The 26,296-nt window shown below is 39.8% G+C and overlaps 2 protein-coding genes across 2 annotated transcripts; one reads left to right on the top strand and one right to left on the bottom strand.

Moving 5' to 3' along the window:
* Positions 1-153: 153 nt before the first annotated feature.
* Positions 154-4,196, top strand: LOC139198807 (uncharacterized). Its single transcript, XM_070827763.1, has 6 exons — positions 154-257; positions 357-493; positions 633-2,134; positions 2,219-2,326; positions 2,421-2,515; positions 2,911-4,196. Exons 3-6 carry the CDS (start codon positions 712-714, stop codon positions 3,241-3,243), a joined length of 1,959 nt encoding a protein of 652 aa, XP_070683864.1. The 5' UTR covers positions 154-257; positions 357-493; positions 633-711; the 3' UTR covers positions 3,244-4,196.
* Positions 4,197-6,839: 2,643 nt separating this feature from the next.
* Positions 6,840-25,011, bottom strand: LOC139198940 (integrin alpha-X). The gene is made up of 31 exons (XM_070827930.1): positions 24,918-25,011; positions 21,577-21,694; positions 21,171-21,262; positions 20,949-21,031; positions 20,731-20,845; positions 20,480-20,610; positions 20,148-20,290; positions 19,788-19,938; positions 19,335-19,470; positions 19,137-19,210; positions 18,374-18,491; positions 18,055-18,197; positions 17,153-17,299; positions 16,869-17,066; positions 15,507-15,637; positions 14,446-14,603; positions 14,204-14,370; positions 13,460-13,576; positions 13,051-13,121; positions 12,824-12,965; positions 10,403-10,492; positions 10,176-10,255; positions 10,000-10,080; positions 9,769-9,844; positions 9,188-9,295; positions 9,063-9,104; positions 8,847-8,972; positions 8,640-8,753; positions 8,486-8,545; positions 8,260-8,370; positions 6,840-8,104 (listed from the first exon to the last, which is right to left on the bottom strand). The coding sequence occupies exons 1-31, from the start codon at positions 24,964-24,966 to the stop codon at positions 7,898-7,900; spliced, it is 3,579 nt and encodes a 1,192-aa protein (XP_070684031.1). The 5' UTR covers positions 24,967-25,011; the 3' UTR covers positions 6,840-7,897.
* Between the last annotated feature and the right edge of the window lie 1,285 nt (positions 25,012-26,296).

The following is a 26,296-nucleotide window of genomic DNA, read 5'->3' as shown; positions in this document are numbered from 1 at the left end:
TCACTCTTCCGTGGCCACATGTTGGTTCTTGTCACCTTGATCTAGTAGCTGCTGCTACTCCATTGAGTATATAGGCTGCAATATAGTGCAGAATATTATTGTTAGATGTTGTTAGAAACTATTTATATTTCCTTCACTAAGGTGCACAGTCCTTCCCGTGCAAGTTTTTCCACAGAAAAGGAAAATGTTCTCAAGGAGCAGATTGCAGGTTTTCCCATGAACCACTTAATGACGTCACCAGCCAACTGTTGGATGAGGTGTGTGCACGAAAGTCCAGTCATGAAAATGATTTCAGAATGTTTAATATGCACTGCTGTGTGCTAAACTCGCATGTGCTTCACTCCTTCTCACCGCAGGCACTAAAACGGGACAATGACCTGTATGAACTTGCAAAAAAAGCTGAACAAGAGCCGTCAGGAGAGCCAGCGACCGCTGATGAAGCAGAAACAACAGACACAAACAGAACCCCTGATATACTCCTACAGCCAGTCAGGTGTGCACACACACACCTCAGCCTGCCGTTCTGTAAATGTATCAGTGTAATTATTGCAGAGGAATTTATTATGTAACTAATCATCCATACGACTTGTGACATTTGGGATTAACCTGCGTCTGGTATTTTTATTTTGCAGGGCTAGCTTTTACAAAAGCACAGACACAAATGCTGAGGAGGAAGCCTTTTTATGTCAGACTGACAAACTGTCTGACAGCATGGAGGAAGCCGTTACACCACAGGCATCAGGTGCTGTCCAACCTCACAGCCCTCCATCATCTAACCCTAATGGGGAGGAGCCAGTTTGTTATTCAGTTGAAGCAGTGCTTGGACCTCAACTGTCCAGACCTTTTCCTAATTTCTTTACAACTCCAAGAAGTCAAGAATCCTCCCCTCTCTCTTCCTCTAATTGCACATCAGGCTCTGCAAACCAAAGCAGAATTCCCTACTCTCTCCATGATGTTCTCAGGTCTTCTACCTTTGGCTATACTCCTACCCCTCCTACTGCACAAACTGAATCCTATCCCCCAAAAACTCACTTTGAAGAGGTGATTGATCCTCTGCTAAGGCCGCAAACTCCGAAAGAGACGGTGTATTTGGTAAATGCCAGTAATGAAGCGAATAAACCCCAGGAAAAAATGTTCAAGAGCCTGTCTTCCCCGCATGTGCACACCGGCCTCATTTCAAAGACCCGCCCTAGTCTTGCTCTCACCTCGGGGGATCACATGAAACAAGATGGGAATATGCCAGAATCTGTAAAACCCGTTCAAAGAGCTTCCAAACACCCTTCACAGCTGAAGCCACATCTCTCTGTTCTGACATGTGACTCTCGGGCTTCCTCTAAGCCTATTTGTGCCACTTCAGGTTTCACAGAGTTTAAAGGTAAAGCTGCTTTAAAGCCTGTGACCAGCTCCATTAAGTTAAGTGATTCTGCAAACCTTGTCAGTTGTCACTTTGAGACAAAACAACCCAGGAAGATACAATCTGGCCTCAAACTTGGCACAAAACAGCATTCAGATGAAACCACAGCAGGGTGCAGCTGTAAAATGGCATATTGTGGTGGTTTGGCAGTTGGATGTAAAGAAACCGTGAAAAGACCCTTTCATAGCCTTTTCGCGAGTCCCATCAGTGACACTCTGCAGCACATAGATGACTCTGAAACAGGCTCCTGTATTCCTCAGTCTGCCCGTCCTCCTCCACAGTCTGCAGATTGCACAAGTAATCATCTTAAAAGTGCTCTTGAACCTGACAAAGCCTCCGCCAGGTCCTTCCTCAGCCTTTTTGCCGCCCCTCTCGGTGCTGCTCCAAGGACTTCCCCTTGTTCTCAACTGCCCGTCCAGTTAGGTGATATTGCGTCTCATTTATCAGACGCCAAACAAAGAGCTTCCAATTTAGAGAAGTCGATCCCACAGCAGGTCAGAAGTGATGTCAAAGAAATATCTAATGCGCCAAGGTTCCCCAATTCCTCCCCTAATCCTAAAATCGACAATAAGAATAGTTCAGCTGGGCATAGAAAGCCGTGTCCAGAGCAGCTGGTGAATCCTGTCTGCAGCCTTGTGTCTGAATCTCTCAGTGAGATGTCTGCCGGGCCATCCAGGACCTGTTCTTATCAGCAACAGCCCGACATGTCATCCCACAAAGGTAAGGACATGTCACACACTGCCCACGGATGCTAGTTGAAATGCTGATTCATTATTGCTGAAATATGTTGCCGTGTTTGTTCAGCAGGACCAGCCTCTGCAGATTCAGTCCTGAAGACTCTGTTTGCGTGCCTGCGCCCGTACCAGGGAGACGGAGAGCAAGAGGACGGCGTTCACATCAGCGTCCCCTCTGGTGCGCTGTGCACTCACTACCCTTTAAGACTTTTCTATTAATATCCATGCAAACAATGTCACACCAACGTCTCATTGTTTTGGTTGCATTTCAGAGAGTGAAAAGACGGACAGAGGCGGCCTGGGGTGTGTCTTTGTGAAGCCACAGCAGAAGAGTAAAAAAAAGCGTAGACGAAAGAAGACGCTCAAGGTGGGCATGGTAGTGTAAGGAGGACGGGGCAACTTTTTGTACCTATTATATATGCAATTGTTTCCATGGAGATGCCGCACCAATTTCTGGCACCAGGGAATGCTTGAAAATTACTTTCAGTCTTTTAAATTGTTTGTCATACTTTGCAACAGTGCTGACTGTGTGGCTCGTTGGCAATGTTGGTTGGTCTCTATGAAATATCTCAACAGCAACAAAATCTTATACAGACTAATTATGATGAATCCTACTGATATTTGTGATCTTACTTCTTACTTAGCTGGACATTTGTGGTTTGGAGTGAGATGTCTCAACACTTCTCCCTTTCTTCGGTTAGCGTGTAGCCTCTGAAAACTTTGCGACTCTTTTTTTTTTTATTCCTGTTGTGTGCTCCTCAGACTAAAGATTCCCACAAACAGTCCACTGAGGAAGCGGCTGCAGACTCAGCACAGCACCATCTTCTCTCACCAGCATCTCTTCAGACTCCTCAGATCTCCTTGGAGACGCCAGGCAGGTTCACCCTCAGCAGTTCAGGAACGACTGAATCTCAGGTGAGAGACTCCGGCGCACACGACTTGCCATTCAAACCGGCTCTGCTGATGCACCATGCCCGACCAAGGCTGAAGCACACACCAGAGGAAAGAGAGCTGATAAATGGGGACGTGGCGGACACACCCTTCAAGGAGCTTTTTAAGACTTTAGACACCACGGTTTTCCACCCGAGGTGTTAACGTTGGAATCACCTTTTTTTGAAATCTCACTAATGATCTTCATTAATCTCGCCTAGAGATCAGTCATGGTAACTATCTTATGAGGGTGCACATCTTTTAAATCTGGTTTTATTTTGAAAACCCACAGACTTCTTTGTATTTGTCTTTTTTTTTTTGTAGTTTTTGCTACTTTATTTTTGTGCACTGACAAAAACTTTTGAAAGAAATAATTGACCATAAAATGATCTTGATGTGATGCTGCATAAATAAACTTGGTTTAAATGAATTTGGAGATTGTCCCAGCCATTACCATTTTGATTGAAAACACAGGAAACAAGTCAAACAGGTGTGAAACAGGATGTGTGCTGGTTCATCTCGCAGAGCAAAAAGAGTAGTCACCGCTTCCATTTGATGCCATCTGTTGTTTTGCAGTACAGAAGTTCTACTTTGGACAGTGACACTTGAGGACATGTCGTCAACACCACACCTCAAACATTACATGCTGTGCATGTATACCGTAACATTTGTAATATACACTCATTATACCTGATTTGTTCATGTGAATGTGCTGTAATAAGTAACAAGTGGCCTCAACATGTGAGAGATGAGTTGTTGGTGGAGTTTACAGCATAAGTGTCGATCAACTGGACTGTATATGTAGGAATACACAAACATCCATCCAGCCATTGTCTATGACACTCATCCTTAAGGGTCGCACTGGCCACAATACTGCCCCAATACATAACTGCAAACAAATCAGTGCAGTATCAATATCACCTGATCAATATATCAATATATACCTGATTTTGGCTTAATTCGTAAACACAGTTTAAACAATACTGATATCAACTTTACATTAACATGACTTTTGAAAGAGAACTCACAAAACAGTTATAATCCTTGTTCAGGTGACTTGAAAATGGAGAGCAAGTCAGAAAAAACTGGTCATGCACACTAACAAATAAAATGACTAAGTAAATGGCAGACTTTTTTGCATTTGGTTTGATTTTTTTTTTTTTTATTTCTCCAGACAACTCTAACAAAACTGAAGAAAAATAAATAATCATAACACTATCGTGGTGGTGTGGAGAGCTCTGAACCTTTTTTTCCTTACAAACTCATATATTGGTATATTTTATTACATATTAACACAAGGACAAAGGTGCAAATGCAGACTGTGCAGACATTGACTGCCTGCAGCCCTGTGCTATGGTCACTGCACATACCTCAACAACAGCCTGGCTTTTGCTGTCCATGTTCTGGATGGTGCTCACTCTCACTGTCAGACCTGGATGAATTTTACTCTGATACTGATGGCTGACAATGTCAATCACACATTCCTGCAAGGAAAAGGAGTCATCTGCTTATTTTTTAAACTTTAAAAAGAAAGAAAAAGTAATTTTACAAATGTAGCCTCAACGTGAATGGGCATCTTCTGCATTTTTGAGACTTGGGCCTTATTTTACCGTTTTGGGAAAAAGAAATTTGGTCCAGTAGCCCCAGCTGGCAGCCGTGAAACAGGCTGCAATGGTTGTAACTTAATCCTTCTGGGTAGTTAAGTACTTCCACTAAAAGTGCTGCTCTGACTTCCTTTGAGTTTAGTAAGAAGCAGTCATTATATTGTGCTCTTCAAACCCTCCAGATTCCATTGACAAAAACGGTCATTTTACCTCACACAACCCAGGAGTTGCGGGTCGACTGCTCCCTTGGTAGTTAGTTTATTTGTGTGACTCTGTGACTAACACTATAAACGGTTAGTTTGTGGAGCATACAGCAGCACAAACAAACTGCTGGTGGCTCTGAAGAGGGTGATATAACGGCTGTTTGTGGCTGAACAAAAAGGATCTTCTGGGTCAGTCTCTGCAGACATCCTTTCTGTATTTTTTAACAGTCTGAGGCTCAACGAGCACGTTTAGTGGACGTGCTTTCATTGGACGCGTTTCAGCCATTTCGCGGCTGCTGTCTGACGAGATCTACTGGACCAGTTCCAAAACTCTTTGTACCTACTAGTTATTTAGACACCAAATTATATAAAATAAATCAATGAAATAGTGCCCAGATTTAAAAATGCAGTATCTTTTAAGCAAAATTGCTGAAACATGAATAAGCGTGATTGAACTAATTAATAGTAGGACTGTTAGTAATACGGTGATGAAGCTGGATTGTGGTCTGGAGAATCTAGTTCTAAATTTCCGATAGTGTGACAGAAATGGTGTTTCTTAGGCAGGTGTGTTTTCAGGAAATACATATTAGCTAAAGCATTTAAGTAGAACAGAAAGCATCATCACTTTTATCTTTTTATTTATTGCCCCAAATATTAACTTGAAGGCTAAAAAGAAAAAGAGATCTAAATTCAAAGTTGAGGCTATTTTGAAGTGAAACACTAGATGAGTGGAGCATTAAGAGCTGTTGGGTCACATGACCAAAGCAGACATGTTGGACTTTAGCTTAAATGCGATATGGTTGTGAATGCATTTAAAAAATAAATAAAGTAAAAAATAAAAATGAAATGAAATTTGTGGCAAGAGCGTGCAGCCTCACAAGTGTCTGTGTCTGGCCGTGCTCAGACTCAGTGGTGCTTTGAGCTCAATGCTAATGTGAACATGCTCACAATGACAATGCAGATGTTTTAGCAGGTGTAATGTTTTGCATGTAGTTTGGCACGTTGGCATGCTAAGATTTGCTAGTTAGCCAAGGTTTTCATAAACCAAAGTTAAAACTTTGATGCCGAGATCATCAGAGTTATTAGAATTCCTCCTGAGTTGAACACGTGTTTACTATTTTCATGACACTGCATCCAATAGTCGTTGCAATAAATCAACTAATGGTTGCTTGGGATGCCTCCTCTGTGAAACCATGATTGTGGACCATGATATCTCAGACATCTGCATTCAATTTAATGGCACTGCATTCAGTATTTGTTGAGATATTTCAGTCACTCATCAAAGTGATGGACTGACCGATATAACAATGTTCAATAGTTTCTCCAGCACAGTACATGGTGGTTTGACAACTCTGGGGAAAGACCTTTCTTCCCCTTAGGGCTTTGGACCTACAGCTGGGCCCCAGAAAGTAAAGTCTGTATTTGCGTGAGGATTTGCAGGCCCACTTACTGAACTGAGCTCCCAAACATTCAGACAGCACTTTTACATTTACAGCAATAGTTTGTCCTTTTGGCATTTTTTCCTGTTTTCCTGTTGAACTAAAATCAAATGTCAAACTCTAGCATTTATTTTCCATTTTAGTGCTGTTTTTATGGGATTTTTGTATAAAAATGAAGGGAAATAGATCTAATTTAAATGAATTCAAAGATTTTTTGTAACATGAACTTTATGCCAGGAATTCAGACTAGGTCAAAAACAAGCCCCTTACAAAGTTGATTCCTCTGCAGAAACATGGAAAGAACATGTAAATGGCACCACCTTAGAGCCATGTCCATGTCTTGTTTCTGGGCAAACCAATTCCTCTGGACAGGGTGTTAGTGAAAACAGAATATTCTTATAAGATTCTTATAAATATAAGATGGCTTGTGTGCTTTTTATATGTTTATAACTGGCACAAAATAGATTGAAACAAGATAAAACTTGGGATACGAAGCACAAGTACTCACCCAGACATGATGAATACAGTGTTTTTAATTAATAAAGAGAATAAAACATTAAACAAAAGAGAAAATCGGTGGTGTGCACATGTACCCACTGGCCACACACTGATTACATAAAAAAAAGTACTTTTTTTTTTAACTCTCTGGCCTGAAACATATAACATCATTAATTTAATAATCCATCCATCCATCTATGTCACAATTACATCAATTTCTCTGGTAAAAAATAATCTCTATATGCCCTGTGGTCATATTTTCAAAGATCAAAAGAGGGCAGAACAGGAAAATATAGACATGGAAGACTAATCAGGGTCCTGTTCAGTGATTAAGGTGACTGCCTGAAGAAACTACTGAAGCTTTTTCTTCTCGCGACAGACTCACTGATTTCTCCCATCATTCATTCTTCACTCATTGCTTTGGAACTACACACAGTTTTGTAAAGTGTATTGACAAAAGGACTGCTGCATACAAAGATTACTAATCGATGAACATTGCTTCAAACTTTACAGTACCTCTGCATTTACTCATGTCATCGTGAAAAGTTACATATTCATACATGCATTAATAATACTAATGGATAAGAGTAGAGGTGGAAGTGCAGTGAGTATGTGAACCAGTTGTGCCACCCCGGTCAAAAATGGTTGAAAGTTATATAAAAATGTTTCCCGATAGGACCATACTGCACCGCATGGGCGCATATGTCCTGAGCAGTGAGTCCGTCCCTGGTCCCCGACAGTTAGCTTAGTTTAGCCTAAACACGGGGAGACGAAGGGAAATCACCACACTGGCTCTGTGCAAAGTGAACTATCTACTATCAAACTATCAATCTACCATCTGCACACTTTTGTTTTTGCATGGATTAAATGAACGGGATATAATGTGTGATATAAAGTGAGCTGGTAGGAGAATTATGTTAGTTTCAGAGAGGGCCAGGCTAGCAGTTTCCCATTGTTTTCCGGTCTTTATGCTAAGCTACAATGTTGCTCACTATAAATGACCTCATGTGCACGCTGCAGGCTTTTTAACTTGAGTATGACACGCCTTCCACTATGATGGTGGTATGCTGGTGATTTAATCCAGCGCCTCCTCTGTATCCCTGGGTGGGGCACTGCCGGTTGCCTCACCATCAGATAGAAGCTTTTTTTCCTCTGAAGGTTGGTCAGGGTTCTTGATCCCATTAGTGGGAGCAGGGGTTGATTCAGTGGGGCTGCCAGCCTGAAGAGCCTCTTCTTCCTGCTCTTCATAATACTCACGTGTTTTCCTCTTAAAGCAACCCAACTGATGACAGACAGACAGAAATCATCAGACCAATCACCATGGAGACCCATGGCAGCAGAAAAGCATTGTTTAAATGTATTTAATTCAGTCACTAACATCAAGGCCACAGCTCTGAATAGGATTATAGAATTTTGGGTTGTGACTGTGACTCTCACCTTAAACATGATGACTGTGATTATGATCAGAAGCAAGAGTCCAACTCCAACTCCTGTTGACATGATCAGTTGCTGATCCGGGAGGATTAGAGCCTCAACCCGAACTTCAGACTGTTGGCAGAGAAAATAAGCAAAGTTTTGTGTGAGATCGTATCTTATTTTGATGAGGACCTGACATTTCTTTGAACTGAATAGTTTTGGCTGTACGTGCGCAGACTGAACGTACCCATTTCACTGCTGGATCGTTGTCTTTCCACAAGCCACTTCCACCAGGCTTTTCCTTATTCTGAGGTTGATAAACATAATGAATTAGGTCTACTCAAAAGCATTAAAAGCAGTATCTTTACAATCTGCCTCACTGTAATTGAGCTTCAACGTACCCCTTGTTTATGAGAATCCAGCACATATCGTTGCCCATCATAGCTAACCTGTAAAAAGCTTTTGAATTTAACCTCTCTGCTGACTCCAGTGTATCTTTTGGGAAAGGCAATATTCTGCAAAGTAAGAGCATGTCAATTAATGATATATTCACCCCCTTTAACAGTGTATGTGGGGTGTATTCTATCCATGTGTGTGTTGCTACGTACAGCGGCATTCTGTTTGAGGTCCTTAAAGTGTACGTCTCCCAACAAGTGAAATTCAGTGGCTGATTCTTTGTCCAGGATGAAGCTGTCACACACTATAACTTTGCAGTCATTTCCGGGCGCACAGTACTGTAACACAGCAACAGTTAGTTTTATCAAAGAGATTTGTAATTTCATGACACATTCACAATATTTTTATACTAAATGTGTTTGACTTACCTTAGACTTCCTGTCAGCCATGGCTGTGCATTGAGTTTTGTTCTTAAAACAGAAAAAATAACTAGTAAGCACTGAGGATTTGTAATTCTATACACAGCAACAGTATAAGCAAGATGCCAAGTTACCTGCTGGACAAACACTTGATAGTTCTTCATTTCAAAGTTATGCTCCAGTTTAGTTGGGAAGAACAGAGACACATTGACAGGGAACGCCTTGAAACCAGGATTATCAATCTGCCAACAGTGAGAGACAAGAATTGTTGGACATTTTGGGACACACACTTGTTCACTGTCTTCACAAGACTTATGAGAAGGCTGATACCACTCTCCACCTACAAGCACCTCTAAAATTGTTAGCTTCTTCTCCCCATGTAGCCAAAAAATCAGATAAAGGTTAACTTCAGAATTTTTTACATAGTTTTGGTTCAAAATAACTGGTTGGAGTTGGTCCAGTTGGTCACCGCAGCCATGAACCGGCTGTAATGTAACACTTTGGGCCAACTGACTAATCTGCAAGGTAAAATTTTGTTTTTGTATTTTGTGTTTTTTTATGGTTTTGAAGAGAGTGATATAACAGCACACATGATCTCTTTCTGTTGGAGTCCTTTCCATAATGTTGTTAGATGCTAAGAGCAACAATCTGAGCCTGTTAGTGGCAAAAACAAGCACTTTTAGTGGACATATTTGATAGCAATAAATCGCCTCACCTTATATATAGTAACCAGTTTTTTAGGTGCAGTATCTTCTGTTGTGAAGTTTAGATAGTTGATGGTTTCTTCTTTCCTGAAGAGAATACAGGATGATCACAATATGCAAGCAGTTGTGGAATAATATACATGTAACAATCACTGACTGGATAAAATAATCAACATGTACCAGGCATAAGAGCCACAGTTCCAAAATACTATGTAACAGTGAATGTGAGTAGTGCCACTTACACTGCTACTGCCATTTTAATTTCGAACTGTACTGGGATGCTTTTGGTCAAAGAATTGGCCCCTGTGGAGTTTACGTTATCACTGAGGATATAAAAACCGTATGTATGTTAGAATATTTCAATAATACAGAGACAAAGTTAGGCTTTGTTTTGTGTGCTTCGTGAGAAGGCCTCTACCTTTTTCCAGTGATTGTCATTGAAATGGTGTCATTCCACTCATACTCAGTCATGACGTGGAAAGAAGTTATGAAGGTTGCCTTTACAGAAAAAAGGACAAAAATATGTACTTGAGAGGAGTGGGCAAAGGCTGTAAAAGTCAATGGGTGTGGCGTCACAGTTTCTGTATTATGAAACTTGAAACACTTCTGTATTCTGTGATGGTATCTGGGTGCAATATGACTCACAGCAGATCTACTGCGATACACTGGGAGGCTGACGCCACACACAGTTCTGTCGAATACTCCTTCTAGATCATAACAGCTGATGAGAGTCGCCTGTTTTAAGAAAAACACAAAGATGTGTTAACCCACCATAATAAAAGCTGCTTGTTTGAATTCAATGCTGCGACATTTGCATGAACATGAACATGAACAACTTTCAGGCGCGGCTCGAGAGCCCACGCGTTCCACACATCCTGCCTGGGTTTCAAATCCTCCACAGAGTCTCTGTTCTGTTCTGTAGAAAGCTTTGCAGTAATTATGCACTCACCATTTGGCAACAGTGGGGATTCCTTTAAGTTATCATTAGGGCCCGAGCACCAAGCGGTGCGAGGACCCTATTGAAACTGCGTGAGGGAAAAACGTGCCAGTACCCAGAAACCAAGAGGTGTACGGACCTCATACTCCCCGAGCACGAAGGGGATGAAAAAATACATCAAATGGAAAAAAAAACAGACAACCAGGGGGCCAAAAACATAGTGAAATGCAAGGAATTATTATTATTCTTCTTCTCCGAAATGAAATGCTAATTTGGGGGCCTGATCATGCACGAAAACTCACCAAAATTTGTTGCGTATTTTAAAGGTTTCGTAAATGGGCATGGCAAAATGGCTCTGTAGCGCCCCCTAATGTCAAGCCCCTGAACAGCGTATTATGTACGTGTACGAAATTTGGTGGGTTCATGTATCTCTTCAAGACGTACAAAAAAGTCTCTTGGAGGGATGACCTAAACCAAACAGGAAGTCGGCCATATTGGATTTTTCACGCCGTTTTGGCGATTTACAGGGGACGTAAATGAACGAACTAGTCCGAGGGGGTTCAAGCGATCGACTTCAAACTTGGTCAGCTGGTAGAGAAGGCATCAACGATGAAAAGTTATCAAAGGTCTGTACAGATTTGGAACGGTTTGGGCGTGGCGAGCTGTCAAAGTTCAATGTCTCGCCATGATTCGCAGTCAAACAGGAAGTTGTTAATAACTTGACTGTACATGATCCAATCAGCACCAAACTTGACAAGTCTGATGAGAGTCCCACCCTGAAGACGTCTACATGTCAATATTCATTCACAGTCACAGCGCCACCTGGTGGCGACAGGAAGTGCTATGTTTTACACTATGATGGCTCAAGACCAGCCAGTTGATCAGATCCACTTCAAATTTGGTCAGGAAAGCCTCAAGATGTTGATGTTGGTCTGGAGCGAACACTGTGAGTCTCCGTCAAAAGCAGTTGCCGTGACGACATGGCGAATTTCGATAATACATTTTCCTTCGCCATGAGCATTAAAAGTGCTGTAACTCCACTGTACAAGGTCCTATCTTCACCAAATTTATACCGTTTGATGACTGTCCGGCTCTGAAGATATGTACATGCCCATTTTGAACCATAGTCATAGCGCCACCTAGTGGCGGGAGGAAGTGCATGTTTTATTCTCGGACGTCTCTCTCTCAGCAGGTTATCCACAGACACCTCAAATTTGGACCAAACATTCTCAAGACGTGGATGATGCAAAGTTATGAAGCTGTTGACATTTCGTCAGACGCTGTCACCATGGCAACGCTGTTCGCCATGAAACAGGAAATTGCTAGAACTTCAATGTACATTATCCAATCTCTTTCAAACTTGTCACGCTTAATAACAGTCCCGGCCTGAAGACATCTAGATGCCAATTACTGACCACAGTCATTGCGCCACCAGGTGGCAACAGGAAGTAACACGTCTATGGCAATGATCATTTGATTTGCACGACATTTTCACAGTGTAGTCAACACTTCATATACTGGAATATAGGACGTGATTAGTGGCTGTTCTCTGGCGCCACATGGCAACAGGAAGTGACATGTAACTCCTTCATGCACTGTCCAACATACATGAAAATTCTGAGCCGCGTAGAAGGGTCGGAGTCCAGCAACGGGACAAAGCCGTCGCACGCCCCGACGCACACGGAGGTGCGAGGGCCCTCCAACGCTGCTTGCAGCTTTAATTAGTATTAGAACTTTTAATGAAGTGGGCAACAAGCACAACATAAAGTTTATTAATAATCCCTTCTACTTACATGCAACTTAAAAGAAAAGGCGTGCACTAACAGTTATTCCATGGCGGAAGTCTCTGTCCTGTCCTGTCCTCCCTATGTTATCTGAACAACTAGACCTCCGGACAATATGTGCATGTTTCTATAGATTAAGTCGATGTTTAAAAAAGGACCAAAGTTGTCTTGGCAGAACCAGAACTGTATCTCCATGCCAACAGACATTTTTCAGTAGTGCCCCCCAACACCTGTAAGCACACTTGGATGGGTCAAATCAACAGAGTGCCCCTTTGAAAAGGAGGGGTACAGGTGTGTATGATAATGTGGCCACTGTGTGGGACAGGAGTTAGATTTTTTAATCACCTTTGTACGACTCATCCTAGAGAAGGAGAGGCCTGGAGGATAGTGCATTGTAAGGCTGGTGTTGTACGAGTCATCACCGTGATTGGACAGTTTTACAGTGACGTTGAAGTAGTTATCTTCTGCCACCAATAATGTTGGGCTCCTGGGAGAAAGAGAGCACTTTTTACACTTGGCCATATGCTGTTAGTATTATAGTTGTTGCGCTGTGTTTTGTCAAATATACGTACATGAAGTTGAAATCCACCTCGAGTTCAGCAATACAGGTGTCATTTTTTCTACACTGTTTTTCAAACGGAACCTGTAAAAAAAGACAGAAGCTTGTGTCATGCTTGAAAAAGACAGAGCAAGAAAGAAAAACCTGTATAAAGGACACAGGATTCTTTTGAAATACAACAGACAATACAGGTTTTGTGATCCGGCAAGTTCAAATAGAACAGATCTGATCTGCACTTTTCATCTGCTACCAATGTGCTGGTTTTCACCAGCAGTGGCTCTAAAGCTGGCAGTGTTAGTAGGTCAGATTACTGGTCTAGCACAACGGTCCCAACTGAAGTATCTTAGCACTTTCATATCCCGTCCTTTTTTGTGTTAAGAAATGGAGATGTGCATGTGACTGTGTTCAGTTTCTGTACATACCTCAACAACAGCCTCCCGTTTGCTGTCCTCGCTCAAAACAGCACTCGCACTCTCACTGTCAACTTGGGAAAAGTTTAATTTGATGGAGATGGGTGATAATGTGTCTCTCACACATTTCTGCAATAAACAAAGGAGAGTCATCTGCACATTCCTGAAGGAAATTTCAAACAGTGTAAGCAGAAAGCATTTTAGAAAGTTAAAGGACTGGATACTGAATAAGTGTAGTACCGTTAGTTTATTGTTGTTTGTTCTGGGGATAATGCTAGGCAGTAATAATAAGGCAGAATTACAGCTTCTGATCATTTGACAGGAAAGATACTGCTACATGGGCAGATGGGGCCAAAGAAATACTCAGCAGACTGTACAGCAGATGTCCATACTTTATGTAATGGAAATCATCAACACTTTAATTTTTGATGCCAAATCTTGAAGGCTGGAAGGTTAGTCAAAGTAACATTTTCTTGTTTTTGAAGACATAATTTGGGCAAGTCTGCAGCGTAAAGAGCCCTAAGATCACATTCCCAGTGCATACATTTGGGGAATTTAGCCCCCAACTATGAATCATTCTAGCTAGCAAAAGTGAATCAGTCTATTTGATATGTTCTATAAAACCCTTTTGGGTTTCAAGTGTAGCTTAATGGAACAGTGTGTGAATTTACTAGCTGATATTTCTAGATGTACAGTTGCTCATATACAGACGTTAAAGAGTATGTGAGGGTGAACATTTTGAATTGTTCTCCATACTGGCATGTAGATGAGATTGTTGAAGCATGTGTCTTTATCCTTCAGCTCCTCAGTACAAGTACGATTTCTAGCTTTCTTATCGGTTTGACTGAAGAAACCACGATGTGTTTGTCTCGTTGGATCCACATCGAGTGTCCACGAGATGTTTAGTCCAGAACTCATCGCGCCTGCAAAGGCAAACAGCAGGTTTAACACATTATCAGCTGCTGGTACTCAATCACATTACTGGGTTAGGCCCCTACCTGCTTTGCTCTTTGTCGTTTCCACCATTTCAAAGCAGGCTGTTAAGTTAACCATTGGTATATTTGGATCTGTGTTGCCCACACACTCAAGTTTTTCAGTGCTGATCTCTTCAGGTTGAAAAGACAGACGTACAACGACGTGAAAGACAGGTCTGGACCTGAAAGACATTCACCAAAAGAACTGAAAATGGATTATAGTGGTCGTTTGTCTTTCACTTTTCTTTTCTAGAGGATCACGAATGTATAAAGGACTGGTAAACAAGACACCAGTCCACGATTTCACTTCCCACTTCTTACTTCACTAGCAAAGCCATGGATGACAGTAATGAGTAATGCACACTAATATTCCACTACTATTCCAAATATGATACGTAAACAGCACACAGATATTCCAAATTAGGCCATATTCCAAATTGTTTCTGGTCAAGACATGGTGGATGTGACGATATTATTTGGGTCTGGGGGCATTCTTTTGACATGCATACAGTGCATTTGGAATATGCATCTCAGTTGTGGTTTTAACTGTAGTTTATGGCACACAGCCACTTGTCTCTCAATGGTCAGCTCTGTGTGTCGTAAACAAACCAACTAGCCAACAGTTTGCAAGGCTGGGAAAGAGATGCATGCCCACAAGAAAAGCCTTGCAGAGCAGTGACACCATGGGAGCAACATAACTGCAGTATGAAAAGGAGGGAAACTCCTCCATATGGCATTTACGTTATTCAAAGGGCTCAGCCATAGGACGTACATCATGGGGGGATATTCTTTTTCAATAACCATGTAAAGAGCTTTTTGGAATAAAGGCTAAAAAAGCTGAATATTTTGTGCTTACATCTGATTGGTTAGAAACACTGCAAAATAAAATTTGACTTGTATTTTTAAATATATAAAGTTTATGACAAATTTAAGGCAAAGACATTCATCAACATCTGATCTGTGTTCAAGGCAGTGAGTCACTTCATGTAGACCCTCATTATGTATCATGATGATAAATGATTCAAGGCAATGTGTTCCACTGTGAAAACGGAACATTGGATTGTAGTCTGACACTGTATCCATACCTTAAGACAACAGCCGTGCCCTTTGATCCAACCACAATATCTGGGAGTCCATCCTCTCCGAGGTCGATGTCCCCATCAATGGACTGGCCAAAGAATCTCAGCCCAAGCGATATTTGCTGTCCCATAATTCTCTGGAAAAACAGAGATTCTGCATCTGAAACAATGCATGATCTACACATATGCTCAAAGTTCCTCCTTAGAGAGGATGTGACTCAGCTCTCTTCAGAAGCCACTTTTACTTTGATGTATCATTAGATACACACATTTGTCTAACTAATGATTTTGATGTCATTTTTGTTTGTCTCATTTTTTTGGGGGGGTGGGGTTGTATATTTATTAGACCGAGACAGTAGAGAGGAAATGAGGGAGAGGGAGATGCAACAAATCCTCAGCCTGACTTGATCTCAGCAAACATTTTCCGAATGAGTGTATGGTCTCATTCACTACTTTTCTTCAACACAGCATGATGTTCATTTAGTGAATTATGGTCCCATTTAGAGGAAAGTCCACCATAAATCACAGTATGCTTCAGGGCAGCTAACTTCTGATTGGAAAGTTGCTACCATGAGGACGTGTCAATCAAAATACAAGCACAGCAAAGCCTATCCATGACACTGTTTAACAAATAGCTGTTGACTTGTTTTGGGTATCTATGATTTTGTCTTTGACCATAGGCAGTATAAAATTGGACTTGGCCTCTGAAAAGGGGAGCCAAAGCAGAATTGCTTTAACCCTTTCATGCATAGAGGTCACCACAGTGTGCAGCTATTCAAAAGCTGTTTTCTTGTACATGCATGAGTTTTGATGGCATAGTTGCACATCAGCCACTACAGTGGAGGCTACTGCATCATCTCATCCACTGCTACCCAGTGGGAAGCCATTGTAAGAGAAAAAAATGATTAATCACATGTCCACTGAATTGTACATCATGCATCAGTAGCTCTATTTCAACTACTGGACATGTAAATATATCTTTGTAAAATTTGGGTTGAAAAAAAATTAAGTTCAAATCTTGTTTTTCATGCTTAAAGATGAATAAAAACACTTCTGACTGAGGTTATCATAACTCATCCATGGCTGGGGTTAAACTTGGCCACGGCTTTAAAACCATGGACCTCAAACCAATGGGTGACGTCACAGTGGCTACCTTCACTTCCATTACACAGCTCATGTTGAGGTTGATGGTTAACCCATCAGCCACAGTGGTGCCTTGATGCACTACTGAAATTTCTTTTTTTACCTGCTCCAAACATACTGACCAAATTTGTTCCCGTTTCCCTCAACTAGAATACAAACTTTCTTTTCCGTCCAAGAATAAGACAAAACAAAAAACGATACTGTGTCAGGTTTTCTCTGTCTCACCTGGCTGAAAGTGTCACGCATCCCTCTGTGTCTGTCACCAAGGTAAATGTACACAGCCCCTCTGTTATCATCCTCGAGGGGGGCTCCAACAGCTACATCCCGAAGTCCATCTCCATTCAGATCTGCAAGACTGGATATGGTGGTGCCAAATCTCCCCATGGATGGTGCTGTCACATTCAGTTCATATTTCAGTTGCATCTGTGGGAAACAATAACATACGATTGTAAATGTATTGATTGTCTCCCTTCACCTCATTAAAGCTCAAACACTGATTCTGAGCCCACCTCATCGGTCAGTGTGTAGACATAAATCTGCCCCTCTCTCTTCTCCTGAGGCTGGTAAAACAGGGGAACACCCACCAACAGGAAATCAGTGTTACCATCTGAGTCGACATCCAATGAGCACAGCTCTGCACCAAAGTAGGAACCAATCTGAAAGGTGAAATTTACATCACTCAAGTTAAAAAAACGATACTCCCTTTTAAACCTGGGGCCTATTTTTACATATTTTGAGTGACTACGTAGGCAGCCACATAACAGGCTGCAATGGTTGCAGCATAATCATTTGGGCAATGAGAGTTGATGAGTGTCAGTGCGAGCGAGTGCTGTGGTTTTGTTTCTGCAATGTCAGAAATATTGTTCCTCTGCACATTTCCATGAAGGCTTTCATTATCTTGCAATGGCAGATTTAGGTTTAAGCATGCCAGGCACTGATGTGTAGGGGATGATATTAAAATGATACTGTAAACTTGAAAATGGGATTGTGATAGCATTATAATTTCTATATTTTACATTATTTCATATTCATGTTTTTTTTTAGTAAAAATGAAAATGCAATAGTTCAATTAGCATTTTCATTTTCACATACTTGTATGGGCATTCTATGACCTTATTAAAATGAAAATGGAAAAGCAGTTTTTATTTTCAACGTTGTACCCCACTGGACAGTGCACAATATTAAAATTTCAATTAAAATTTGTAAGTTCAAATGCAATATGAATAATATAAACAAAGTGATCTGATTTTCCATATTAGCAAGCAATATTTAAGTCACAATTAAAATTAAACTTTTCATTTTCAAAGACTTCACCTGCTGTACAGTGGACAATATTCAAGCAAATGATAAACATTCTATGTAGAATATGTATGATAAGGCAGTTTAAACATTTCTTAGCGCAGTTACCAACCTGGTCCCCATTTATTCTTTGGGCTACGGTCCAGTTCTTGCCATCATGTCTGAAACATACGACCTGTCCTATGTGCTCAAATCTTGGTGCACCAGTGATATATAGGCGAGCATTATTCTTCTCCCCAACAGAGAGCGAGTACCCTGTAACAGTATCACACACATATGAAATAATCAAATAACAACAATCAAACTTTTATATACGATAAATGGATATAAGACCTAAAATGCAGTGAAGGAAGAGTCTAAGAGTCTCCCCAGTCTCTAAAATTGTGTTTTATTATGAAGGGGCTGTAGATACAACGAGAAATAACTCATACCCATGTAGGAGTCCATCTGCATGAGTGGATCTTCAATTTGTGTTTCTTTTCCGTCATGAAGCTCTTGGAGAGAACCGTTCCAGCTGTTTGATCCCACTGAGCCCAGGATCAAGGTATCCTTTTGAGAGAAATGTGCAGGTTGGGTCACAGCATAGAGGAGCGGTGCTGCCAGCAGCAGTTATGTTTGGAGGTGACACCAACTCTGACTTGCTCCATTCAGACTAAAGTGTATGACAGTAGCATGCTGACATCCAATAGTTTAACCACACAATGGATCAGTCAAACACAGGACTTTCACCCAACCTTTAATGTAACTGAACTTAAATTACATTCAAGTAAATTAAGTTACGTCTCATATAAGCTTCACTCTCCTAACTAACATTTATTTTAACCCAAACTATCAATATTCCCTAAACCCAAACAAATCGTTCTGGTGCCTGAACCTAACCAAGCTGCAACTGTTTCATAATGTTAACTCTATACACTAAGGTACATTTTGTAACACCTGCATGCTTGTGGCTGGTCCCCATCTGTCCTATCCTATATATGTAGTTTTGGGAGCAATTTCAACATATTCTGTCTTTTCAATATGAGGATGTGTTTTAATGCAGGACTCCTACACCATTGATATCACACTGACAGGCCAAAAGGTCTGGATACTGTTTACCAGCACATGTATGTATGAACGGTTAGCGAGCAGTGCGATGACTGGCTATAGTTATGGATAAAAGATGTAGATTTGTATCTCATTGACTTTACTCACTTTGTGGAAGACAGCACTGAACCCACTCTGAGACATTTCATCGGTCATGTCTCCTGCCTGGGCCACTTTGGAGCCTTAATATGGAGACAATTAGCATTTTGTGTTGTTTTTGCATGGGCACACCAGGAAGATAAAATAGGTTTTTGTAATATTATTATACAAAGATATTTAAAAAAAAAAAAAAGAATTGAACATCACCTTCCATTTTAAAGATTTTTTTCTGAAAGTTTTCCAGTATTCCTGTTAATCCGTCATAGTTTTCAATCTTGAAGGCATTTTTGTCTTTTGGTTCTGAAGCAATGGCCCTAAATTTATCCAGATTCGCTTCTTTGACCTGAAACGAGATTGTTTTGCACAAAATTGAACTAATGAATCAACTGAATCAATCAAAGTTTCACATAAAGCAAATTCAGAGATTTGTTTATAACACATTATACATGGTAGAAAGTGGTTGAAATGAATGCTGGAAATGTGAAAAGACTGTGAAATATGTCACCCGCGGTCACCCACCCCTCCTGAGAATCTGTTTTCAATCCTCACTATCCTCACTGTTAGTCACTTTGACCCGATCTGAACTAACTATTTAAAACACCAAAGTCACAAATAGTGGGATAAGAATAATGAAACGTTTTATATCAGATCACAGCTTACCCCAATGACAAAGCGAATTATGTTTTTGTCATCGTATCTTTTAATAATGTTATATTTGTCTTTATCACTGGGATCTCCATCTGTGATTAGCACCAGTACTTTAGTTGCATCAGGACTGGTGCCGGAACCTGGGTTTTCAAAGATTTCTTCCCTGAAACAAATTTAAAATTGCAATTCTCAGATTAAACAAAATCTATAAAACAAAACATCTATAAATATGAATAAATGAACATGACTTTAGATGCTCATAATCTTAGTGTGGCACAGTATCAGCTCTTGTTATTTTCATTATCCCTCAACAATGGCTGTTATTGAGTTATTCAAGAGTTTTAGAATTGTTTGTGTAATGTATGAACTTACAGCACAAATTGTAGGGCTCTGTGTGTGTTGGTGAGACTCTTCATATGAGGCTCCTTGTCAAGTTTACTGAGAGCCTTATTCTCCGCATAGTCATTGAAGTCAAATACTTTGTTCAAATCTGTGGAGAACTGAACTGCTGCAAACTGGAAAAAAGCAGACAGCATAATACAGCTTTCATATAGCATGTATACAGACTTTAACAAATAAATGGTAAGAATGATTTAAAGGATTATTATTAGGTCATTGGTCATTTAGACACCAAAATATGTACAAACAGAACCCAGGGTTAAAAATACTGAAGTTGTCCTTTAAAGTTGCAATAGTGCAATGACCTTGATTGATGTGCTGTTGAGACTCTTCATTATATCTACTATGAAATCTTTATTTTTGGTGAACTCTTTTGTGGTCATACTCCTTGATCCATCGAATAGAAAGACAAGGTCCACAGTCTTTTTTGTGCATTCTGCAAAAAATATACAGAGTTAAAATTTGTAAAGAATATTTAGTCAGGACAAAAACACTGAGGATAGTATTTTACTGCCTGAGGGACAAAATGTTATAACCATTCTCTAAGGTCTTTTACCTTGAAAAGCAAGTGTGAAAGAGGAGAGCTGCTGGAGATGATCTGTCATCTTGTAACACGCGCCGTTCAGATAGGAGTTCTCATAACACTCATGGACTACACTTGGACTGCAAACCTACATCAGAGCACAATTTGATTCATTATATTGCTTTATTTAGCCCAGAATGTTGAAGAAGTATCACAGAGAACCAGCTTATTGAGCTTTATGGTATTCTTACAGTGAACTGGGAACGTGTAGGGTCTTCAGCAATAGACAGGCCAAAGTGCTGAATGGGTATTACTTTGTCTTTGTGAAGAATTCCTGCAACAGTAATATTTGATAGTACCTTAAAAATACAGAATCCTTTTCAGCTACGTCATGAAATTTCATCTTTCTGAATTGTTGGAAACTGTACTTTTCCTGTTTTTGATTATTGGATTCATTGTGTGACTGCATATACCTCCTGGGTTGAAGCAGTTGTCGGTTTGGCTTTGGTCAGGTTTGCATATTCCTCCAGATCCATTTTGCTGCAGAGGTGCAGTAACGATTATCCTGAGGGTGAAGTGAACATTTTTTATTACCCTTTCAGTAATCAGGCTGACATGAACAGCACACCATTTTAGAGTGGCCTACTTGTGATGTTACAGGAAGCAATATGATTCAGAGTAAGAAAACCACAAGGTGTTACTGCTCCTCACCAGAGCTTCTAATAAGGTACAATACTATTCCATTCCATCAGCACTTAAGTTAAATGTGAAAGGAAACCATTCATGGCTGCCATGAGGATGTTATGAGTAATAACAATTTTGACAATTTCTACGATACAGAATATGAACTGAAACACCAAGTTGCAGATGCAGACTTACCCTTTGTTTGTATCAGACATGAACTGAAGCACTTTGTATCCAAAGAAATCGTTTTGTTCACCATTGTAGACATCAGGATTTGTCATATCAATATATAAGGTCAACGAGATGGGAGTGACTGCAATTTGTAAAAAAAAAAAAAAAGACAGCATGTTTAAGTTTTGTAAGCCTTAATCTAAATAGTCGTCAGCTAATTCACATTTATTTCTAATAAATAATTTATAAGAATTCCTTCAATCTTGCCCCTTTTTCATAGTAGCTGAGAGAACTTATGCTTACTTTACACATTTAGACAAGTGACTGAAGCATAAACATAACTGTGAACATACCTGTCTGCATAGTGAGTGCATACCTGGAGGATTAACAAGTATATCCACTAAGGGCCAGCTCAGGGCCAAACCAACCCCAGTCAAAAGCAGAATATCACAGAACTTCTGATTTTGCATAGCTTAAACATAATTAAAAAACACGACACACAGGGTGTTACTGTAGTGTCAAGAGTACTCCACTGGCTTAGCATTGTCAGACTCAGGATGGAGTAGAGTAGTAGCGAGAGTACCAGCAACAGGTACACCATATCTTTATCGCCATGGTAACAATAAGCGCGTGGTTAATGAAACGATTATGAAATAGTTGCAGCTTGGTTAGGTTTAGGCATGAAAAATACTTGGTTAGGTCAAGGAAAGGATCATGGTTTGGGTTAAAATAAGTATGCTAGTTACGTAGGTCAAATTACATAAGAAGTTGAACCAGAGAATTCGTGTCCACCACAACAAAGGATCACACTGACCCTCCTTTGACATTGTTTGCGAGGATTACCACATAATGCAGTTTTAAGGGGTCTTTCTGTTAAACAATTTCATTTTCAAAATTGTAGTCTTCAGCCCCAACACTCAAGTGCTTTAAGACATTTATCAGACATTTTTATTAGATATGCCACAAAAGGCTTTATTCAAGTTTTTTCGTGAATGCAGTAGCAGGTATTCCCCAAAACCTGCGACTGCAGGCTTCGAAATCTTGTTTTGATCCAACGGCCAGCAGTCACTCACACCAGTGTTGTTTCTAGCCAACAAACTCTGAAAACCCTCTGTATGCCACTGTACCTGTCCAGCACCAAACTTCAAAGAACAAGATTAAGCAGCTAAAGAGACAGAATATTTCCCTCAGGAGCTGGTGGAGACCAAATCAGAGCTAAAAAAGACTGAACTAGATGTTCATTCGATGTCTAGAGATGAATGCTAAGATGGCTCTGTATCTGCTGGAAGTGTAAATGGACAACTCTGCTTAAAAGGTTCACCATAACAGCTTTGCGTGGTGAAAGTATGTCAGTATAATGCTTACAGCCTGGTGTTCTGTCCCCAAGGGGCCAAAAAATATATGCAGCATGTTCTCTATGGAAGCCCATTTCCATCAGTGTGATGGAAGAAAGGTCCTGTAAGCCATTATAATGAGAAACTTTCTCCAAATGATAATGTATTATCTCAAAATAATAAGAAGCTTTCTCATGATAATGGCCTAGTATCTCAACACAATGACTTAGTGTTTCAAAATAATGCTAAACTTTCTCTAAATAATGAGATACTCAAAATAAAGAGTTGGCATCCTGAAATAATGACGTGAGATACTGAGTCGTTATTCTCAGATATTAAATCATTATTTTGAGAACGTTTTCCATTACAATGACTTACAGGATTGTGGTGTCACATTGGTGTAAACGGTCTTCCACAGTGTTCAGGTCTGTCAGCCACCATATACAGTGCTTAACAAGTGTATTAGACCACCACCCAGTGTAAGGTGTTTGCCTCCGCTGCCCTAAATTAACAGTATTGCTGGTTACCAAAATATTTTTTTAGTTTCTGTAATGGTTAATCCACCAGTATGTGCAAGCTCTTTAACCCCTTGAAGGTCCTCAGAAATAATCACGTTAAAGATCCTTACACACATAAATGTGTATGCATAAAAACAAGCCATAAAAATGTAAAAAAATAAAAATCTTTCTTTTTTTTAAATTTTTTTTAAATAGTTTTTTAGACCAGCATCAGCCCTAATCATACATATCAAATTTTAATTAGTTTTTTAAAAAATTAACCCTTAAATTGCCATGTTTTTGTCATGATGCGCATCATTTTATGGTCTAAAATACACAAAAAATACATGAAAAAAATTGAGAACTCTGAAAAATTCACCATCTTGCAAAATTATAAGCAATATGCATGAAAAACTGATAAAATATGTTAAAAATAAAAATCATAACACACTAGAAAGTGCTGAAGACCCTCAAAGGGTTAATCAGAATGATGTAAAAGGAATCTGGAGTAGTGGAACTGATGGACTGGCCAAGTCAAAGTCCAGACTTGAATCCTATCGAACAGATCTGGGATTTATTGAATTAAAAAATAGATCACACACAAATTTAATCCAAAGCAAGTCTCTGGGAACAGCTAGAAACTATTTGGAGCTCAATAACAAAAGAGACGGTGGAAAAGTCCATGAAAACAATCAGGGCCATAGGAGGTCAAACAAAATATTAAGATTTTTGGTTGAAATATGTGAATAAGGACTATTTAGTTGTTCCAGTTTGTTATATATATATGTTCAATTTGAAACAAATTTTTGACAGCTTTCTAAAATATTTGTGTTTTCTCGTTTTTATGACAGGTGGTCTGATACATTTGTTAAGCACTGTATTTTTTTTTATAACATATGGTCGGGATTTCGAGGGTCAGCTCAAACAATTCCTCTTTTTTCACTAGCTGTAGAAGTAGTTAGTGTTAGTATAGTTAATGTGTTAGTAGTTTATCTTGTAAAAGTCCTAATGTGCCGCTTCCTGTATAATTATCATACCGGTACATTTCTGAACCAAAGTGTAAATATCCCATAGTGTAAATATTTATTTCATCACAGCCATATATTTATATTTATTTTGCTATTGCTATTTTTTCTTTTACTTTTGCTTCTTCTCACTCTCCCTGTTCAATTGTTGCTGCTGTAACATGAGAATTTCCCCCTATGGGGGATCAAATAAAGAAAAGTCTAAAGTCTAAATGATTCAAGTTGTGGCTCATTTTGGCTCATTGTGATTTCCTTTTGCACTCAGCACAGTTTCTTTACATTAAACTGAGCCGTGAAACTTAAAAAATAGAATAAAATTAATAGAATTTGATAAAAGACGACATTCGAGAAATATCCAAAAGAAACACACTATAGGGTTTTACAGCTTTTTTGAAAAAGCCAATCGTTTTTTGTCCTCTTACATCTCCCAAGGCGTTTAGCACACTCAAACATTTTGTAGATGAACTTCATTTCTGTGACTCAACATGGAGCAAAATGTTAGTACTTACCAATGGCCACCACGTAGGTGAGCAGGACGGTGCGACGCAGCCCATCCATCTTTCACATCTCTCTTCTGTCGGTTAACAGTGCTGCTGCTGTTGCTTAGCACATGTGTCTGCAATATTTCCTGTGTGCTTTTTAAATGACAGTGTTTCTGTAGCAGGTGGTTATGACACTTCCGCCCTCAGTGAAATGTTTCTTTTCCCTCGTGCTTCCTCTTTTCTTTGGTAATTTAGAAAGAAAAAGAATTCTGCACAATGAAGGTAGTGGTGATAATTGAAAGACAGCCCCACGCCCTATCAGAACCATGTTAGCACAGCGGAGTCTGAGCACTCAGTTCTCCGGTTCTACAGTGTACATCAGGGGGGCCACACTTTTTCAGCATGCGAGCTACTTTTAAAATGACCAGGTCAAAATGATCTACCTACATTCAAAATGCTAAACATATATTTATCTGTATATATATATATATATATATATATATATATATATATATATTTATCTGCATGTGTATGTATATATATATATATATATATATATATATATATTTATCTGCATGTGTATGTGTATATATATATATATATATATATATATATATATATATATATATATATCTGCATGTGTATGTGTATATATATATATATATATATATATATATATATATATATATATATATATATATATGTACTGAGTATACTTTACACTATATGTTGGCATACACTGCATAACTGCAGCTAATGTAACCCTTGGTATTCCACATACACACTGACAGCAGTAATGCACACAGGTGACAAACAGTGATGGAACCATCAATCCTGCACACAAGTGACAAAAGTAACTGGAACTTTCAATACATGCATGGTCACTACCTTCCTCTGATGACTTGCACTGAATGGAGTCGAATCTCCCTTTCTATCCCATCCCCATCCCAGAATATCCCTTCTTTAGTAGTTATAATTGGAAGGCTAAAAGGTTTTGCAGTAACTAGCGCGTTTGACCGCACATGTCCCTGCAGGGGACCCGTAGCAGAGAAGAGTTCTCAGACTGCCCGTCCTGTACGTCAATCAAGTCGCAAACGCGATTCATTACATACATTCCTTCATTCCTTTTCTAAAACGCTTAGTCCCGATTAGGGATGAAGATGATGGACTAAAATCTTAGTTTTTTTTAATGTCACGTGATCTCCCCGCACGGCCACGTATCTACTGAGTCAGCAGATGGACATTACAGATGGTTACAATAAATGGATTATTTGTTGCAGTTTTCAATTCCCAGGGATACTTTCCCTTATATTAGTTACCAGCCATGACAGTGTGGTGAATTTGCATGTGACAGATTTCGTCATCACGTTAGTTTCACAACCATGCAAGATGCAGTCACAAAACTG

Source organism: Pempheris klunzingeri, chromosome 3 (assembly GCF_042242105.1).
Source record: "Pempheris klunzingeri isolate RE-2024b chromosome 3, fPemKlu1.hap1, whole genome shotgun sequence".
Taxonomy (NCBI): Eukaryota; Metazoa; Chordata; class Actinopteri; order Acropomatiformes; family Pempheridae; genus Pempheris; species Pempheris klunzingeri.
This window is presented reverse-complemented; position numbering and strand designations above follow the sequence as displayed.

Coding starts and splice junctions, on each gene's coding strand:
- LOC139198807 (XM_070827763.1), top strand. CDS start 712: ATGGAGGAAGCCGTTACACCACAGGCATCAGGTGCTGTCCAACCTCAC. Junction 2,135..2,218: donor CGACATGTCATCCCACAAAG/GTAAGGACATGT, acceptor GTGTTTGTTCAG/CAGGACCAGCCTCTGCAGAT. Junction 2,516..2,910: donor GACGAAAGAAGACGCTCAAG/GTGGGCATGGTA, acceptor TGTGCTCCTCAG/ACTAAAGATTCCCACAAACA.
- LOC139198940 (XM_070827930.1), bottom strand. CDS start 24,966: ATGGATGGGCTGCGTCGCACCGTCCTGCTCACCTACGTGGTGGCCATT. Junction 21,695..24,917: donor CACCTACGTGGTGGCCATTG/GTAAGTACTAAC, acceptor TACAAATTGCAG/TCACTCCCATCTCGTTGACC. Junction 17,300..18,054: donor AAAGAATAAATGGGGACCAG/GTTGGTAACTGC, acceptor TTCACCTTTCAG/ATTGGTTCCTACTTTGGTGC.